The sequence below is a fragment of the Danio rerio genome, chromosome 20 (assembly GCF_052040795.2).
Source record: "Danio rerio strain M-AB ecotype USA chromosome 20, GRCz13ab, whole genome shotgun sequence".
In the NCBI taxonomy this organism is placed as follows: Eukaryota; Metazoa; Chordata; class Actinopteri; order Cypriniformes; family Danionidae; genus Danio; species Danio rerio.
In genome coordinates this window covers 1,252,289-1,271,977 of record NC_141040.1, presented here as the reverse complement: position 1 = coordinate 1,271,977, position 19,689 = coordinate 1,252,289, and the positions used below count along the sequence as shown (strand labels likewise).

At 41.2% G+C, this 19,689-nt stretch overlaps 3 protein-coding genes across 4 annotated transcripts in view; 2 read left to right on the top strand and 1 right to left on the bottom strand.

Moving 5' to 3' along the window:
- The window catches only part of ankrd6b (ankyrin repeat domain 6b), a 38,392-nt gene extending 24,227 nt beyond the window's left edge, over window positions 1–14,165 (top strand). The window contains 12 exon segments of one of the 2 annotated variants that reach the window (NM_194423.4): window positions 321–419; window positions 693–791; window positions 918–1,016; window positions 1,524–1,622; window positions 2,860–2,937; window positions 3,695–3,793; window positions 6,203–6,325; window positions 6,411–6,581; window positions 8,490–8,642; window positions 9,342–9,455; window positions 10,541–10,817; window positions 10,919–14,165. In NM_194423.4, the coding sequence (NP_919404.3) occupies window positions 321–419; window positions 693–791; window positions 918–1,016; window positions 1,524–1,622; window positions 2,860–2,937; window positions 3,695–3,793; window positions 6,203–6,325; window positions 6,411–6,581; window positions 8,490–8,642; window positions 9,342–9,455; window positions 10,541–10,817; window positions 10,919–11,370 (1,863 nt within the window). In that variant the 3' untranslated portion in view covers window positions 11,371–14,165. 2 annotated transcript variants of the gene reach the window in all.
- The window catches only part of lats1 (large tumor suppressor kinase 1), a 777,671-nt gene that overhangs the window by 53,607 nt on the left and 704,375 nt on the right, over window positions 1–19,689 (top strand). The window lies entirely within an intron of this gene.
- On the bottom strand, window positions 15,104–18,664 carry lyrm2 (LYR motif containing 2). Its single transcript, NM_001159831.5, has 3 exons — window positions 18,606–18,664; window positions 16,889–17,029; window positions 15,104–16,712 (listed from the first exon to the last, which is right to left on the bottom strand). Exons 1-3 carry the CDS (start codon window positions 18,648–18,650, stop codon window positions 16,632–16,634), a joined length of 267 nt encoding a protein of 88 aa, NP_001153303.1. The 5' UTR covers window positions 18,651–18,664; the 3' UTR covers window positions 15,104–16,631.

The window sequence follows — 19,689 nt, the reverse complement described above, 5'->3', positions numbered from 1 at the left end:
GACAGACAGACAGACAGACAGAAAGACGGACAGACAGACAGACAGGATGGATGGATGGATGGAAGGATGGATGGATGGACAGGCAGAAGGACGGACGGACGGACAGATAGAAAGACAGATACATAGATAGACAGACAGACAGACAGACAGACAGACAGACAGACAGACAGATAGATAGATAGATAGATAGATAGATAGATAGATAGATAGATAGATAGATAGATAGATAGATAGATAGATAGATAGATAGATAGACAGATAGAGTTTTGCGTTCTTCATGTGTTCTGTATGTACTGAGTTTACTGGATGTGTTTGTTCAGGATGGGAACACCGCTCTTCATGAGGCTGCATGGCACGGCTTTAGTCAGACTGTGAAGCTGCTGGTGAAGGCTGGAGCAAACGTTCACGCCAAGAACAAGGTCAAATCTGCTGCCACTGATGCATGAGCTCCATTTTTCATGTCAGATTCAAAGCCTATAGTTATAATGCTTAATTAATAATCATTCAAAGCTGTAAAGCCAAACCTCTCCAACTAACCACTCCTCACTGACAATGCTCTTTATTTCTGGGATTAATCTCCAGATTAGCCCTGACTGCCATTTTTTTGTACGAAACAAGAAAGTGAGATCTTTTAATGAGTTTTTTTTTCAATGCAAATGTTTATTTGTGGCTCTTACAAATGTCTCTCTCAGGCTGGAAACACGGCTCTTCATCTGGCCTGTCAGAACGGTCATGTTCAGAGCTGTAGAGTCCTGCTGCTGGGCGGCTCTCGGCCCGACTCCAAGAACAGTGTACGTATTCACTCTGTGTGTGTGTGTGTGTGTGTGTGTGTGTGTGTGTGTGTGTGTGTGTGTGTGCGTGCATGTCATCTGTACTCTGAAACATGAAGCAGAAGTCATTTGGCTTTGTGTCTCCAGGTAGGCGACACGTGTCTGCATGTGTCTGCCAGATATAACCACGTGAGCGTGATCCGAGCGCTCCTGGGCGCCATCTGCTCCGTCACTGACAGAAATCACGTGAGTAACAAGTGGAACATTTATTTTCTTTCTCATTTCAGCATGAAAACACTGTTTAGGTAACCAGAAACATGACGCTAGTCTTCATTAATTCACTTACTTTCATGTATTTTGGGAGAAGTTTGGAATTGACGTGTTGTAATTCCAGCAGCTCGAATATCTCCACTGCAGCGCAGACCAACACAGACACCTATTAGCCATCATAGGTGTGTTTAATGTGTTTAAACAATGGAATAAAGTTAAAGTCAGCATTATTAGCCCCTCTGTATATATTATTTCTTTTTAACAGAGATTTTCTTCAGCACATTTCTAATCATAACAGTTTTAATAACTCATCTCTAATAACGGATTTAGAAACTCTGGGTTTTGGGAAACACTCATCACTACATCATTCTTGCCCAAACGATGCATCGTACTACGATAGTTCAGCCGCTAGTTAGGTTGTTGTTTGGGAAGTGCTCCCCTGCTCATCTTCATCTCTAACTCTGCATCTGCTCTGCTGTTCAGACAGGGGACACGGCTCTGCACATCGCAGCATCTCTGAACCACAGGAAGACCGTACGCATGCTGCTGGAGGCTGGAGCCGACAGCCGCATCAAAAACAACGTCAGCACCTTCTCAGTAACACAAGCGCTTCCAGATACAAGCTGAAGACAAATTATGAGCCAGATTATTATTAATTATTAGACATTTTCAATATTTTTTCATATAGTCCCTAAGTGATGTTTAACAGAGACATTATATTCTGCAGAAGTTTATTTTATTTTGGCTGGGAAGAACATGAAAAGCTGCTAAGCTCAATATTATTAGCCCCCTTAAAGTTATTTTCTTCAATTGGCTAGAGAACAAACACTGTTGTTCAATTACACGCCTATTCATCCTAACCTGCCTAATTAACCAACGCTATCTCATGTCAGTTCTTCTTGATTTAGTGGCAAAAAGGAATGAGAAACTCTAAACATATTGACTTAATTTACTTCGATGATAATTATTCAGAAACACAGAACAAAGCATACTGTATGATCAGAAGCAAGCGAACACAAACCAACACACACATAGCACTCTGGAAAGCAAGTTGTGCCGGTCAAAAATCCGCGGAACGAAGTCCAATTGAAGGGAGACAAGCAAAACAGAGAGGGAGAAGACACAAAAATACAAACTCCCACGGACCGTAACACCAGCTAAAACCAACTTGAACAGCCTCGTTTAAGCTGGTTTTAGCTGGTTTTAGCTGGTCATCTTCCAGCCTGACCAGCTAAGACCAGGCTGAAAATGGCTGGAAACCAGCCTGGAAGTGGCCTAAACCCCTCTAAAACCAGCCTGGTCGACCAGCTAAAACCAGCCAACCAGCCTAGGCTGGTTTAAGCTGGATTTTTTTAGCAGGGAAAGACAAAATAAATGAGCTATTAAACCAATTATATTTAAAACAGTTTTTAAAAAATCTTCTCTCTGTTAAACAGCACTTGAGAAATATTAGAAAAATAATTACGATTTTCACAGGACGCTGTATAATGTTGTCTTCAGCTGTATCACATGTTGGTGAAGATTCACAAATGTACCTGAGCGTAACCTCAGCTCAAGTTCTCTTTGGTGTCATGGCACAGATTTCTGAAGGGAATACACCCTCTGACTGAGCATTGGGATTTGTTACTGCAATGCATTAATGCTGCTTTAATATTTAGTTGCAGCAAACGGCTTTCTGCTCGTCAGCTTATGTTTCTGGCTTCAGTTTTAGCTGTGTTGCAATAAAAGTGATGGCAGGACAAACCCATCAGAAGACATACTGTATGATTGATTGGCATGTGGATTAACTGCATGTGTGTGTGTGTGTGTGTGTGTGTAGACAGGTGAGACGGCCCTCGATCAGGCTCGTGAAAACAACAGTCCTGAAGTGGCGCTGCTGCTCACCAAAGCCCCGCAGGTAAGAAAAGCCCAGTCCCGTGTTCCTCCCTGATATTTCACTGACTTGCTCACAAGACTGATGTTTAGATAGAGCTGCACATCTGTGCTGTGCTCTTACCTCTCAGATGAAGACAAGATCATGAGCCCTCCTGTGAAACTTTAACTTAGTGGTTTAACACTGATGAAGACGAGGCTGTTTCTCCATGCAAAATAGATTTGAGCTCTGAAATTAAATGCACAGTGGAAGTCAGAGTTATTCGCCCTCCTGTATATTTTTATCCGCAATTTCTGTTTAACGGAGAGCAGATTTCTAATCATGATCATTTTAATAACTCATCTAATAACTGATTTATTTATCGTTGCCATGATGACAGCACATAATATTAGACTAGATGTTCTTCAAGACACTATTATTCAGCTTAAAGTGACATTTAAAGGCTTCACTAGGGTGATTAGGGTAAAGTTAGGGTAATTAGGCAAGTTATTGTATAACAGTGGTTTGTTCTGGAGACAAAACTAATATTGCTGTAGGGGGCTAATAATATTGAGCTTGAAATGGCTTTAAAACAAGTAAAAACTGCTTTTATTGTAGCCGAAATAAAACAAATAAGACTTTCTCCAGAAGAACAAATATTGTAGGAAATACTGTGAAAAATTCCTGAATCTTTTCAACATCATTTGGGAAATATTTCCTAAAGAAAACAAAATTCACTGAAGGACGAATAGTGTCTCTAGAACAACAACAGGGTTAACACACTGTCTGTATTCACACGCAGAGCTTCAGTCGAGGACGCACCGTGAGGAAGAGGAGGGACAAGATGAAGACGGAGGGTCGAGCACAGTCTGTCCCGCGGGATGAGATGCTGCCGAGAAAGGTGAAGGAGCAAACTCTCTCTCAAACACTAAACAAGAGGAAAACACACTGAACGTTATGTAGGAGAGAGTTAATGATGGGGTTAATAATTTAGCGATTATACTTCCGACACTTCAGACCTGCATAACATTTTCAATAATTCAATCTCAGACACACTCAGCAGCACATTTGGCGCTGCTTGACATTTGGGCTAGACAAAAAAACTAAAAATCCAATAATAAAAAGCAGGACGGAACGGTGGCTGAGTGGTTAGCGATGTCGCCTCATAGCAAGAAGGTCGCTGGTTTGAGTCCCAGCTTGGTCATTTCTGTGTGGAGTTTGCATGTTCTCTTCGGTTTCCCCCACAGTCCAAACACAATGCGCTATAGGGGAATACAAAATTGGCCGTAGTGTGTGTGCGCGTGAATGAGTGTGTATGAATATTCCCTCGCAAAACATATTTGCGAGATAACACAAAACGTATATGCGAGGGAACGCAAAAACTTCCAAAAATATATTTACCCAGCCTGATCTCACGAGGAAACGTAAGTATTTTATGTTTTGCCAGTTTAGTGGCTAATTCGTAAGAATTCGTACGAGTTCAGTCATACGAAAATGTACAATTTTAAAAAGGAGGCGTGGCACCCAACCCCTAACCCCAACCGTCATTGGGTGATGAGCAAATCGTTCTAAATTGTACGAATTAGATCATACGAATTTATACGAATTAGCCACTAAATCAAAAAGTTACGAATTGCCGTGAGATTGCGTTGGTTTACCTATCACTCGTTTTTTTTCTCCCACCCATTATTTTTCTCCACCATCATGTCCTTTCCGGGTCTCCGTAGCATTGCTTTATTTACTAAATCAAAAAAGTAATAAATAAACAATTTAGTGAGCATAAAAAGAAAATAGACGTAATAATAAAAATATATTTAATAAAATAATAATCAGAGAAACTATACATACATGAAAGGCTAAGCAAAGGAAATATTAGAACAAAATAAACCAATTAAATGATTATTAAATAAATAGATTGAGATATTTTTCATTTGTTTCAGTTTTATATTTTACTTTTAAGCCTATAGAAGCCTGCAATCCGCACTTTTAAATCATTTATTTGTTTCACAATCTCAGGACACGGTTGACCAGGTACATTCAGCTATCTGTAATTGTATTTATTATTTTATAGTGACGACATTTAGTCACTTTTGTTTTCATTCACAATTATTGATTATTCATTATTAATTGAATTGAATTATTCATTATTAATTATGAGCTTGTGCCACTTTTCTCATTCATCCAATTCATTCAAGTACTTTTACTGTAGTATAGCATAGTATAAAATGGAAACAAACCATCCCGCACACTATCAATACTTGCTGTATGGAAATGTTATTATATATGACGGTAAATATACAGGGTGGGCCATTTATATTGATACACCTTGATAAAATGGGAATGGTTGGTGATATTAGCGTCCTGTTTGTGGCACGTTAGCATATGTAAGGGGGCAAACTTTTCAAGATGGGTGGTGACCATGGTGGCCATTTTGAAGTCGGCCATCTTGGATCCAACTTTAGTTTTTTTTTAATAGGAAGAGGGTCATGTGACACATCAAACTAATTGGGAATTTCACAAGAAAATCAATGGTGTGCTTTGTTTTGACGTAGCTTTATTCTTTTATGAGTTATTTACAAGTTTCTGACCACTTATAAAATGTGTTCAATGTCCTGCCTATTGTGTTGGATTGTCAATGCAAGCCTCTTCACACACTGATAGCAACACCGCAGACGAAATGCCAGCACAGGCTTCCAGTATCCATAGTTTCAGGTGCAGCACATCTTGCATCTTCACACCATAGACAACAAAGACAATGGGGCCAAAATCCCAATAGGTTTGATGTGTCACATGACCCTCTTCCTATTGAAAAAACAAAAGTTGGATCCAAGATGGCCGATTTTAAAAATGGCCACCATGGTCACCACCCATCTTGAAAAGTTTGCCCCCTTACATATGCTAACGTGCCACAAACAGGACGCTAATATCAGCAACCATTCCCATTTTATTAAGGTGTATCCATATAAACGGCCCACCCTGTATAATGTTTCGGTCCTATGACCTTCAACAGACTTTAGGGCAGGGGTGGGCAAACTCGGTCCTGGAGGGCCGGTGTCCTGCTTAGTTTAGCTCCAACACTAATCAAACACACCTGAACATGCTAACCAGTGTCTTCAAGATCACTAGAAATCTATAAGCAGGTGTGTTTGACTAGGACACCTGCTAAAGTGTAGTTCAAAACACTGCAGTGTATACTATAAACTACTATAGTATTCTTTCACACGTCAGTGATACTTTCTTGATACTCTTGAGGATATCTGAGCATGTAGAAATGTCTTAAGGTTGTGTCGTTTTTCCTGTGTTTGTGTAGTGTGACAGTGCTTCTCCAGCGCAGGACACTCACGGCAGTGACGGCTCTCTCCGCCGCACAGACAACATGTTTCTCACAGAGCCACGAGCAAACAAAAACTGCCACAGGAAAGCCAGAGACAGGGTATGTCTTTATCTATAAAGCAATGTCCGATCAGCTGGGTATTACTGAGCAGTCTGATGGGGTTGTGTGTGTGTGTGTTGTTCAGCTGTCTCCATCAGATGCCCTCATACACAGACCAAATAAACAGAGCGATCCTAAGAAGAAGAGTAAGACGGAGAGATCGTCTCCATCAGCCATTCCTCCTCCTCCTCCTCATAACTACAAGGCGTATCAGCTCTACACTCTCTACAGAGGAAAAGACGGAAAGATCATGCAGGCGAGGAAACAAAGCGCACCACATCAGACTGCTGTTAGAGCATGCAGAACAACGGTTACCCTCATTAAAGGGGCAGTTCACACAAAAATCAACAGTTAAATCCGTAGTAGGGTAAAACATACTCTGAAACTCAATGAACAGAACATCTTCATTTGTGTTTAACAGAAGAAAGCAACTCAATTGAACAGGTGGAGGATGAGGGAATGGGGACAGTATATACAGTTAAAGTCAGAATTAATAGCCCCCTTTAAATTTCGTGTTCAAATGTTTCTCATATGATGTTGAACAGATTCAGGAATTTTTCACAGTATTTCCTCTAATATTGTTTCTTCTGGAGAAAGTCTTATTTGTTTTATTTCAGCTAGAATAAAAGCAGTTCTTAATTGTTTTAAACCCATTTTAAGCTCAATATCATTAGCCCCTTCAGCAATATTAGTGTTGGATTGACACACATTCAGTAATAATTCACACAGCGGCAAAACTTGAGCTGTTTTGAAAACGGACTGCAGTACCTCAGTGTGGGAACAGCTGATGGTGGCTACAGCAATGACAATCGCCTTGGAATCTCGAGTTCAGAAACTCATTCAAATCGCTAATGGAAGAAGCACGCGTCACATTTTCGGCAAGGTTTTAGGGTGCTTTCACATCTGTAGTTCGCTTCATTTGGTCCGGACCAAGGGTAATAAATGATGCATTGTTGCATCTTCTGCCGTCTTTGGGTCGTTTTCAAACCACACTGCTGGCTTTAGTCCGAACCAGTTGAAACAAACCAAAATGCAGTCATCTGACAAAATCCACATCTCTCATTGGCCAGATGTTGTTGAACATATTTCCTGAACTGCTTATTGATTGGTCAGAATTCACCTGCAGAAAATGCCAATGAACTCCCGCAGGTAAACAAAACCTTTTACTCTGGAGGGACGACTGCGCTGGCTGATTGTATCCCTGCTTTAGGCAAACTATACATTACGAGAATGAAGCGCGGCCGCGGCTGGAAAACAGTGTTTAATGCATCACTCGTCACTTCAGGAGGAGGCGTGAATTAATTTAGCTAAACTGCGACATGCTCATCTTGCGGAAATATTACCAACGATCCATCAGGTAATGTTTCCCCCTCTCTCTCTCTCTCTCTCTCTGTTGGTAAAGCGCTGTCAACAAATATTTTTCCTCCATATCCCATAATGCACAGCGCATCGGCCTACGGCAGCTGAATTAGTCCAAAATGCGCAGAACTTTTTGCGGTTGGACCTGTTTTAGTACGGATCATATTCTCACCACAAACGAACCGCTCCAGGGTTGGTTTGAAAGCGTACCGAGAGCACCTCTTCAAGCAGGTCCCGGTACGCTTATTTGGTCCGCTTTTGGTGCGCACTCGAGTACGATTGCTGCATTCTCACCTGCCCAAACGAACCGTACCAACAGGGGAAACGAACTCTAGTGCGATTCAATCGAACTAAATAAGGCAGGTGTGAAAGCACCCTTAGATGCAATATGTTAACAGCCCCATACAGATTTAACCTGAGAGATACAGTACAAGCACTGATCTGTAATAGTTATGTGATTACAAGCCGCGTAGATCGATTACAACTTATAACACACAATTAAACACAAATTTTGCAAACTACAGAAAACAAGCATGGATGGTAATTTTCAAAAACTCATAACAGGAACTCTTTAAATTATAGCAACATATATATTGCCATGATTAATTAGTGTCATATATCTTGCATTGATTTTTAAAAATCAGCTTCAGCCAGAGAAAAATAGTTAATGGTCGACCTCAATTTCCTAAAAATCATTAGGAATTATCAAATAAAAAGACTTTATTAATATTTACTCGATCTCATGAGATAAATGGAGAAGTATTTGACTGTATTTGTGACTGGTGTGTGTGTGTGTGCATTACAGGCTCCTCTAAACGGCTGCAGATGTGAGCCGCTCATCAGTAAGCTGGAGAATCAGCTGATGGCCACTAAAGAGGAGATGCAGTCGGAGATCCACACCGTACAGGAGCTCATGAACAGCAAGATCGGCCAGATGGACCGCAAGAGCAAACATCAGGTCAGTATGCCATTCAGAAGAGCTCAGGATACTCACACGTCTCAGTCTTAAAGGAGCACTACACTTTTTTTGGCATCTCTAGAGTCGAGTTTCACCATTTTTCAATCCATTGAGCCGATCTCCGGGTCTTGCAGGAGCACGTTTAGCTTAGCTTAGCATAGATAATTGAATCCGATTAGACCATTAGCATCTCACTCAAAAATGACCAAAGAGTTTTGATAATTTTCCTAATTTAAAGCTCGACTCTTTTGTAGGTACATCATGTGCTATGACTGACGGGAAATGAAAAGTTGCTATTTTCCAGGCTGATGTAGTTATAGGAACTAAACTCTCATTCTGGCGTAACAATCAAGGAATATTGTTTTTGTAGCATGATTGCAGGAGAGACACTGTAGTAACAATATCACTGCCGAAAATAGTTCTCAACTAGATAACTAGACCACAGTCTGGTCAGTCTTTGTACACGGTGTAACTACAGCAGAGACAAGCTTTAAACTCTTTGGTAATTTTTGATTGGGATGCTAATAAATAAAGCATAAACAGATAAATAGGTGACGTAAAATAGTGTCCAATAGGTGGAGTGTATATAGTGTCCATTAAATGATTCACTTATTCAAAAGATCCTTTCACAGTGAGTCTCCAGCAAATGATCTGTTTTGGTCAGGGGTGTCCAAACTCTGCCCTGTTGTTGTTGTGCAGATCAGAGCTCTGGACAAGATGACATTAGAGCGAGTGTCTGCAGAGAGGATCGAGTGTTTACACCGCATCGACAAGAGAGCTGTGCAGGAGCGTCTGGAGGCCGAGAAACGACAGGTAACATCAGCAATACCTTTAAATTAACCAATACCTTACCAAAGTTTCCAGTAAATGATTCAAATGATCCATTCAGAGTGAGTCTGCAGTTAATGATTCACTGATTCAAATGATCCACTCAGAGTGAGTCTCCAGTAAACGATTCATTGATTCAAATGATCCATTAAAAGTGAATCTCCAGTAAACTATTCACTGATTCAAATGATCCATTCAGAATGAATCTCCAGTAAATTATTCACTGATTCTAATGATCCATTCAGAGTGAGTCTCCAGTAAATGATTCACTGATTCCAATGATCCATTTAGAGTGAGTCTCCAGTAAACGATTCACTGATTCAAATGATCCATCAAAGTGAGTCTCCAGTAAATGATTCACTGATTCAAATGATCCATTCAGAGTGATTCTCCAGTAAATTATTCACCGATTCAAATGATCCATTCAGAGTGAATCTTCAGTAAATGATTCACTGATTTAAATGGTCCATTCAGAGTAAATCTCCCGTAAATGATTCACTGGTTCAAATTATTTATTCAGAGTGAATCTCTAGTAAATTATTCACTGATTCAAATGATCCATTCAGACTGAGTCTGAATGATTCACTGATTCAAATGATTCATTCAGAGTGAATCTCCAGTAAATTATTCACTGATTCAAATGATCCATTCAGAGTGAATCTTCAGTAAACGATTCACTGATTCAAACGATCCATTCAGAGTGAATCTCCAGTAAACGATTCACTGATTGAAATGATCCATTCAGAGTGAATCTCCAGTAAACGATTCACTGAATAAAATGATCCATTCAGAGTGAATCTACAGTAAATGATTCACTGATTCAAATGATCCATTCAGAGTGAGTCTCCAGTAAATGATTGGGCTAAACTGTGACCCTTAAATAAAGTTGTAAAAACAATATTCATTCTGTCTCCACTGCAGCATGACTTTATATTCTATACTGGACATTATTTCTGTTATGATCATTCAGAAATATTATTTACTTCAAAGCGATATGCATTAAGTGCAAGAAGCCTGTTTCCTTCTGTTTGCAGTGTATGTTAGTCTGAGTTCTGCCTCTCTGCACACAGACATCAGTGGTGAAGGATCTGAAGAACTGGTGTCTTTCTAAGATCCAGAGTTTGGAGACTCGTCTCTCAGGTGAGCGTGTGGACAGCAGGTTACAGCGCTCCTCGTCCCTCACAGACACACTGTCGGACTGCACCCCCGTCCTGGAGCCGTCTAGAGCAGCCCCGCACCCGTCTCCATCAGCAGAGCGCACAGATGCAGGAGAGACGGCCGCCGCCAGCTCCTGTGCTGAGGACGCTCCGGCCAGATACTACGTGATAGAGGTGGACGCATCAGCAGGTACTACAGACTGACCACACACAGGAATCAAGCTGAGCCTATATTTAAGCGGAGTGTTCCTTTAAGACTAGACCTTCTCAAGTGTTTCTCTGTGTTTTCAGACAAGCCCTCGTCCCAGAATCAGTCTGCGCCTCAGTCTCCTTGTATAGTGCGTCCTAAGCAGCGCTCGAGGGCCTGCAGTGACCCTCACCAGCTGCGGGACGAGTCTGAGGAGCGCAGTGTGGAGCCCAGACCTGCAGCCGAGCACAGGACCATCAGGAGACACAGAGCCAAGAGCAAACCCAGCGCTCAGAGCCTGACGCTACAGACCTGTCCTGCCGCCGCAGAAGGGGCGTTCGCGCAGGAGCGGGACAACATGCATGCGCTGGAGGTCACGCAGTACTTCTTCGAGGCGGTGACCCTGCAGATGGAGCGCTGGTACGAGAGGAAGATCGAGGAGACGCGGCGGCAGGCCGACCACAGGGTGCAGGCCGACAGAGAGCTGCTGCTGGACCGAATACAACACCTGGAGGACGAGCTGCGCCTGCTCAGGATGAACACACAAGACGGATAGACAAACACTGGAGGACAGACTTCTGGAGGAAATACTTCTGGAGGAAACACTTCTGGAGGAAATACTTCTGGAGGAAACACTTCTGGAGGAAATACTTCTGGAGGAAGGACTGGAGGAAACACTTCTGAAGGAAACACTTCTGGAGGAAACACTTCTGGAGGAAGGACTGGATGGAAGACTTCTGGAGGAAACACTTCTGGAGGAAATACTTCTGGAGGAAGGACTGGAGGAAACACTTCTGAAGGAATCACTTCTGAAGGAAGGACTGGAGGAAAGACTTCTTGAGGAAAAATTCTGGAGGAAAGACTTCTGGAGGAAACACTTCTGGAGGAAGGACTGGAGGAAACACTTCTGAAGGAAACACTTCTGGAGGAAACACTTCTGGAGGAAGGACTGGATGGAAGACTTCTGGAGGAAACACTTCTGGAGGAAATACTTCTGGAGGAAGGACTGGAGGAAACACTTCTGAAGGAAATACTTCTGGAGGAAGGACTGGAGGAAACACTTCTTGAGGAAAAATTCTGGAGGAAAGACTTCTGGAGGAAACACTTCTGGAGGAAGGACTGGAGGAAAGACTTCTGGAGGAAACACTTCTGGAGGAAGGACTGGAGGAAAGACTTCTGGAGGAAACACTTCTTGAGGAAACACTTCTGGACGAAAGACTTCTGGAGGAAACACTTCTGGAGGAAGGACTGGAGGAAAGACTTCTGGAGGAAAGACTTCTGGAGGAAGGACTGGAGGAAAGACTTCTGGAGGAAACACTTCTTGAGGAAACACTTCTGGACGAAAGACTTCTGGAGGAAACACTTCTGGAGGAAAGACTGGAGGAAACTCTTCTGGAGGAAAGACTTCTGGAGCAAGGACTTGAGGAAAGACTTCTGGAGGAAACCCTTCTGGAGAAAACACTTCTGGAGGAAGGACCGGAGGAAACACTTCTGGAGGAAACCCTTCTGGAGAAAACACTTCTTCAGGAAGGACTGGAGGAAACACTTCTGGAGCAAGGACTTGAGGAAACCCTTCTGGAGGAAACCCTTCTGGAGGAAACACTTCTGGAGGAAAGACTGGAGGAAACACTTCTGGAGAGCAGCTAACACAAAGTGTAGGAGCTTCAGAAGTCCACGTTTTTCCTTGAGAGCAGACAGCAGGAGGGTCTGTGGTGTTTTCATGCAGGATTCTTTTATTCAGGACTTCTGGTTGCTGGAGTCATCCAAGTCTGAGGGAGTGTTGTCCGGGCTCACACTGTGCCATTTGTAATAACCCTAAACTATTGTAGCTTGCCAGACTGCCAGAATCTCACGATCTCCATGTGACACTGTAGTATCTGAGTGAAGACGTGCCAAACACACGGACACACAGCAAAACTCACCCAGAGTTTGACGTCATCCCTCCGTGACTTTAACTGTCCTGTGTCCTGACATGAATCCTTCTCGAGACACATTAACTGAAGTGGTCATTGTGCTCTCAGCGTGCCTTGATGGTAAAGCCAGTGGTAAGCTGTTTTGACATGCCCCTATGGTGGTTTGAAGTTGTCGCATTGATTGAGTCGATCTTGAATCACTGCAGGGTCTTCTGAATCTGCCAGAACTTCATCAGAGGGAAAATCTGATCACGATGGCCTCTAAGCCACCACAGATTTTAGCCCAGGATTAGTGGAATCTGTTAGGATTTCCCAAATTTGTCTTTCCCAGATGTCTTTACAATTTAAAACGGCATCTTTGGAGATCTTTTCTGCTTATCCTAAAAAACAAAACAAAAAAAAGTTAATAAAAAATCTTAGACATACTTTAGGATGCCTATCCCATGCCTAGTCCTGAGAGCATCACTTCATTCAAAGATGCACCATCCTCACTGCTGTTTCCCAACCACGTTCCTGGAGGACCACCAACACTGCATGTTTTGGATGTCTCCTTCATCTGTCACACCCATCACAGGTCTTTCAGTCTCGGCTAATGAGCTGAATCAGCTGTGTTTGCTTAAGGAGACATGGAAAATGTGCAAAGCATGAACGTGGTTGAGAAACACTGCTTTACGCCACGGTTTTCATCTAAAAACTTCAAATCTTAGTTGCTTTAATGAGAGCATGAAAATGTGCTGTTGCTATCTCAATGTATATGACAGAAACATGATTCTGTTAAAAACCGTGACATGATGCACGTGTATCATGTGCTTCATTACAAAGTGACATCACTACTGACCTGTGACGCAGTGTTTTTTATGCATCTGTGTGAACCGGAACCTTCTGATCATGTCGTTTGCATGCAAAACCTGCATATATCTACTGTTAAAATGATCAGAAGCGACCCAAAACAGAAAAGAGATGGTCAGTATGATTTCAAAGTGACGTCTTTAATGTTTTTTAATCTTTAATCCACTACATTCAAATGTTTGTCGTCTGTCTTGACGGATGTTAACCACTAATATGTGATGAGCTGCTTGTTTGTTTGTGTAGATGTGCAACTACTAGAGTGATTGTTTACAGTCTGCAGCTGCTGCAAAGGGATCTGTATTGACCGTCACGTTCAGCTGCTCTTCTGTACGTCACTAATTCATCTTTAATAAACTGTGTCGATGTAAACGTGGAAGAGAAACCGCTGTGCCTCTGGCTGGAGATTGTTGTGTATCTGACGGCCAATAAGGCTCAGATTTAGTGTCTAAAATAATAATGCTCTTGACAGAGAATCGCAACAGTCAGACATGTTTTTGTTATATATATATAGATTATTAGCATATGCAAATGTGTTTAATAAAGTCACCGTTCAGAACAGCAAGAGACAGTGGTTTACTACTAAAACAAATGTGGTTCTGTTTTTGAATTGAGGATAAAAATCTGTAATCGACACACGCGGGGAATACATTTACAATTATTAACAGAGTTGGCATAACTCATCTACTAATGGTGTATTATCCTAAACATTCTGAAGAAATGATATATATATATATATGATATATAAAACACACATTAATTATTTAAACGCAAAACCAAGAAAACCGCAATTCACAAGCGCGTATTGAACTGTGGAGGCTGTACTGAATGGTTCAATATTAAATTGATAACCATGGCATCCCTAGTAAAATCAGTAGTTGTACCGAGTATTATTTATGCTACTTATTAAATTACCCAATATATTGTATTTTATAAACGTCTACCCCAACTCTAAACCCAGCCATCACAGTACTGTAAAAATACGAACTATTGTTATAGTGTCATGAAAATGCTGCTATAATTGATGAACACATCACACTTCCAGCCGGCCGCGTTTCCGATCTAGACTTTACCGTGTACAGGGTGTTACTTGGACTTATTTGCTCTCCAGCCACTGTGGCTATTCATTTTCCAACATTACAAGCCACGACATTTTTGTAATAGCCAAAATTGTTGTCGGGGAAAATATATTTTATGTGCTTACATTTTAAAAGTACTTGAAATTCGACTTGTTTTAGGTCATTAAAAGATCTGACCATCAGATTATGGTATACATGTTAGCCTACACCAGCTGCTGTGCAGTGGTCAACGCCTGAAGTGGATCAAACCATTGATCAGTTTGTCCTAAAACCAAAATAACACCCATTCTGGTCTAAGGACATCTTTGATTAACTCTTTTAGATTTACATTATATGTGGAGTATGAGACCAGCATCACTTGCTGAGCTAACCTAACTACTTTAAATGTTTTTTTAATGTATTCACAAGTATTATTGTATAGTTGGAACTTACAAACATCACAGAATTATTATTCATAAGGTGACAGGTCTTTTATTAATGTAAAATGCATATTTTATACAAACAACAGCATAATACAGACTGTCATAACAAATTAAAACAATGAAAACAACCGGCTGGATGTACTTTATCCCGCTTATTACAATGGCTACCTGCCACAAACAGTATATATAGGTTGTTTTCACCTAACGGCAGTGCCTAATTTGTGAATTGCGAGGTCCCGGAACAAATCTGGAGAGGTGATGCGCACGAAAGTAGACAGCAAGGGAGGAGGGGGAGGGTGTTTTGGATGGCAGAGGGGTGTGTGTTGCGTCACGGACGAAAGTGAAGAGGGTTGGGGAATTGCGGGAGAAAGTGTAAGTAAACAGTGGGCGGTTGAGGAGTGAGAACAGTAAAATCAGGTGACAGATCAGATTTCAGAGGTGTCGAAGCCGGGTGCGACGTGTTCCGGCACGAATTAAACCCTGCATAACGTCATTGATGAGGTGTGAAATTCAGATGGAGGGCAGGAAGTGGTTCTTCTACATAGGAATCGCTATCAGAACATCAACATATTTCTGTTTTATGTTGTTCTTAATTGTTTAAATAAGAAATGGAGAACTGTTTTTATGGACTATGTCAATTAATTAACATTCATTCATTCATTTTCTTGTCGGCTTAGTCCCTTTATTAATCCGGGGTCGCCACAGCGGAATGAACCGCCAACTTATCCAGCAAGTTTTTTATGCAGCGGATGCCCTTCCAGCCGCAACCCATCTCTGGGAAACATCCACACACACATTCACACACACACTCATACACTACGGACAATTTAGCCTACCCAATTAACCTGTACCGCATGTCTTTGGACTGTGGGGGAAACCGGAGCACCCGGAGGAAACCCACCTAAGGCAGGGAGAACATGCAAACTCCACACAGAAACGCCAACTCGAACCAGCGACCCAGCAACCTTCTTGCTGTGAGGCGACAGCACTACCTACTGCGCCACTGCCTCTCCCTAATTAATTAACAGTAATAGTTAATTAATTCTTTCATTAAACGCAGAGCTGACCTAAACTAAAACAGCTAATGGAGTATACACTAACCTGTGGGTTATTCATTTACAAAAACTGAGCCAAACAGTCCAAAACTAAAGCACACACACATGAGTGTGGATGTAAGTATATGGATGTGAACATATTCACTGATGGTGATTCTCAGTTCCAGGATGAGTCTGTGTTATTCAGTGGTTGTTATCTGGGAATAACATACCTTGTAATGTCACGACTGACCAATCAGAATCCAGTATTCCAGACAGCCGTGTGATAATCATCAATAACACCAGAAGTATTCAAGCTTTCTACATAAACCACATCTGTAAATGTAATCAGACGTGGACACCAGGACGGAGCGTTAGACTGGAGCTGTACTGAAAAGACGCAACTACACACAGAGTCTATATGAAGTGAGTTTGTTAAGCTGGGTTTTATTAATAAATGTGTGCATGATAAATAAATATAGATGTGTGTGTCCTCATTGTAGTCTGGGTTTTCAGCAGAGTTTCAGCATCCAGCCAGAGCCAGAGATCTCCTCAACTCCTCCAGATGATTGTGCGCTTGACTGATCATCATGCGGATGGCATCCTGCACAGGGAAAACACCCCATTTCACAAAACACCACGACTGAAGACTCAGTGGAAATAAATAAATAATAAAAACTCTTCTAAGCAATGTTTGTTATTGCTTTGCTTGTTTGTAATCTTGCTTATTAGAATAATAGAACGTTACTAATAAAATCTGAAAGTGTGTGAGGTGTCCACCTGGTCTGTGTTGCTCTTGTTCCTCCTGAACTCGTCTCGGGCCCAGTCTCGCAGGTATTTGCGGTCAGACTCGTGCGGGACCCTGCGGATGGTGCGCTGCAGATCTCTGTACAAACACAGCACCTTCTGTCTCTGCAGAAACTGAACACAACACAACATGGGTTTACTACAGCGGCTGGACTGTAAATGACCACACACACACACACACACACACACACACACACACACACACACACACACACACACACACACACACATGCATCCAGTTGCAAGAAGACGTACATGAACCCTCTGGGATTAAGAATAGACCCAGAGGATGTGTGAGGCAACAGAAGACAGATCCAACGCATAGAAGTAAATCAACAACAGATGAAAATACATCTTCTGGAGTGGCCCAGTCAGAGTCCTGAGCTCAACCCGATTGAGATACTGTGGCATGACCTCAAGAGGGTGATTCACACCAGACATCCCAAGAATAATGCTGAACTGAAACAGATTTGTAAAGAAATCAACAACAGAACGGCTTTACTAGAAGAAAATACACCTTCTGGAATGGCCCAGTCAGAGTCCTGACCTTAACCTGATTGAGATCTCAAAAAAGAGATTCACACCAGAAAAATATTCACATCTCAAAAATATTAAAATAAACTGGACAATAGAAGATTGGAGAAACGTTGCCTGCTCTGATGAGTCTCAGTCACATTCGGATGGTCGGGTCAGAATTAGGCCTCGACAACATGAAAGCATGGATCCATCCTGCCTTGTATCAGCGGTTTCCTGAGTATTGCTGCTGCCCATGTCCATCCCTTTATGAGCACAGTGTCTCCATCTTCTGATGGCTACTTCCAGCAGGATAACGCACCATGTCATACGTGTACTCAAATGGCCTCCCCAGTCACCAGAGCTCAATCCAATAGAGCAGCTTTGGGATGTGGTGGAACGGGAGATTGGCATCATGGATGTGCAGCCGACAAATCTGCAGCAACTGTGTGATGCTATTATGTCAATATGGAGCAAAATCTCTGAGGAATATTTCCAGTAGCTTGTTGCATCTCTGCCACGAAGGATTAAAGCCGTTCTGAAGGCAAAAGAGGCTTCAACCCGATACTTGGAAGGTGTACCTAATAAAGTGGCCAGTGAGTGTATGCAAATTATATACTGACATAGAAGTTCATATTTAGATTTGAGAAATATAATATGTCAAATACGCAACATGTACCTCAAAATATTGCGAAAAAACTATCTGTTTACATATGTTTCGACCATTAGAATTACAAATATGTACATACATGTTCAAATATTTTAGATGTTCTATAGCCATATATATGAAGAACATACGATGATAGCTGATATATTGAAACCTAACGTTATCTGTTTTTCTAATAGTTTGATATATATATATATATATATATATATATATATATATATATATATATATATATATATATATATTTAAACAGACATTTTTCTAATATTTTGACATTATTTATCTGAAATGTAAACATAAGCTTGTACGTCATGTATGTAATTTGCATATAGCCTGTCAGATTTCTATGTCTCTCTCACACACACACACACACACACACATTTAGCTGTTGTTCGTGCTGCATACGCGTGTCCGGACAGCAGCTGTAGTGAAGATCAGCTCACTGTCGATCTATACTTGCTTTATCGCCAATGTAAGACACTTATAAGCAAAGATTTACCGTGACTTTACCTGTTTGAGACTCAGAGCCGCTGGTGGTAACCGAGACACCGCCATGTTCTTTCCTCTGCAGGAAAGTGGTGGGAGGGAATTGTTGTGTGAAACTAGAGGGGCGTTTTTCCATTGTCCTACCTGATTGGCTCGATTCAAAGTGACAGCGGTTTAGGGGTGTGGTCGATCATGTTCATTGGAACAACCCATTATTTTGGAAACACCCTCAAATTCAGAAACGCCCACATTTGCTGTGTAGTGCGCTGATAGTGCGCAATAAGGGGAGGAGTTAACCGATCCAGACCTGCGTTTTCTTTTTCATCTTTTGTATCTGACGAAGAGTTAGTCTAGAAGGGATACAGCTGCGGATAATCACGTCAGTATAGCATAATTTTTGTGTGACTGTACAATAATTAATATACGGGTTGTGTTTAGGGTTAGGATAGGGGTAGACGTTAACAAAATACAATTTAATGGGTAATATAATAAATAATATGAATAATGCTAGGTATAATTACAGGTTTAACATTACCGTGATTATTAGGTTTAGTGTTGAAGTAGGGGTAGACGTTAATAAAATAAAATTAACGTATAAATTAATGAATAGAACAAATAATTCTCGCTAACTTCCGTCCGTTGCTGTATCCCTTCTAGCAACAACCGGTTGGTTGCCGAATACCGCCATCTACTTGAAGAATCTAATATGTATTTTCAGTATTTTATAATAATTGTCAGAATTAAATTGCGGAGTTAATTGTAGTAAGTCTATATTTAATACAATTATGTTCGCAGATTTTCATGATGGCTGCCCATTATTTTACTAGTCACTCCAAAATTATTATTGTGTTACATTCTTCGTTCCACATAATTTATTTCACATTTATTATTATAACACTTAAACGGGTTGATCTGATTCTGTTGCATAAGCAGGGTTGACTTTAATTTTTCTTAAATCAAGAAACAGATTAAAGTTTGTTCATCCATTCGTGACTTCACAAAGCTTCTCTTGACAATTTCCCGTTTTATTCCTGCATATTTTATTATTTTTGTTTAGATTCTGTTTTTTCCCCCTTTGTGTTCGCAGGCATACATATCCTGTAACTAT

Bases quoted from the DNA above. Each gene is read 5' to 3' on its own strand.
- lyrm2 (NM_001159831.5), bottom strand. From the start codon at position 18,650: ATGGCGGTGTCTCGGTTACCACCAGCGGCTCTGAGTCTCAAACAG. The intron at 17,030-18,605 runs GTAAAGTCACGG...TGTTGTGTTCAG, and splicing joins CGGCTCTGAGTCTCAAACAG to TTTCTGCAGAGACAGAAGGT. The intron at 16,713-16,888 runs GTGGACACCTCA...TTCCCTGTGCAG, and splicing joins ACAAGAGCAACACAGACCAG to GATGCCATCCGCATGATGAT.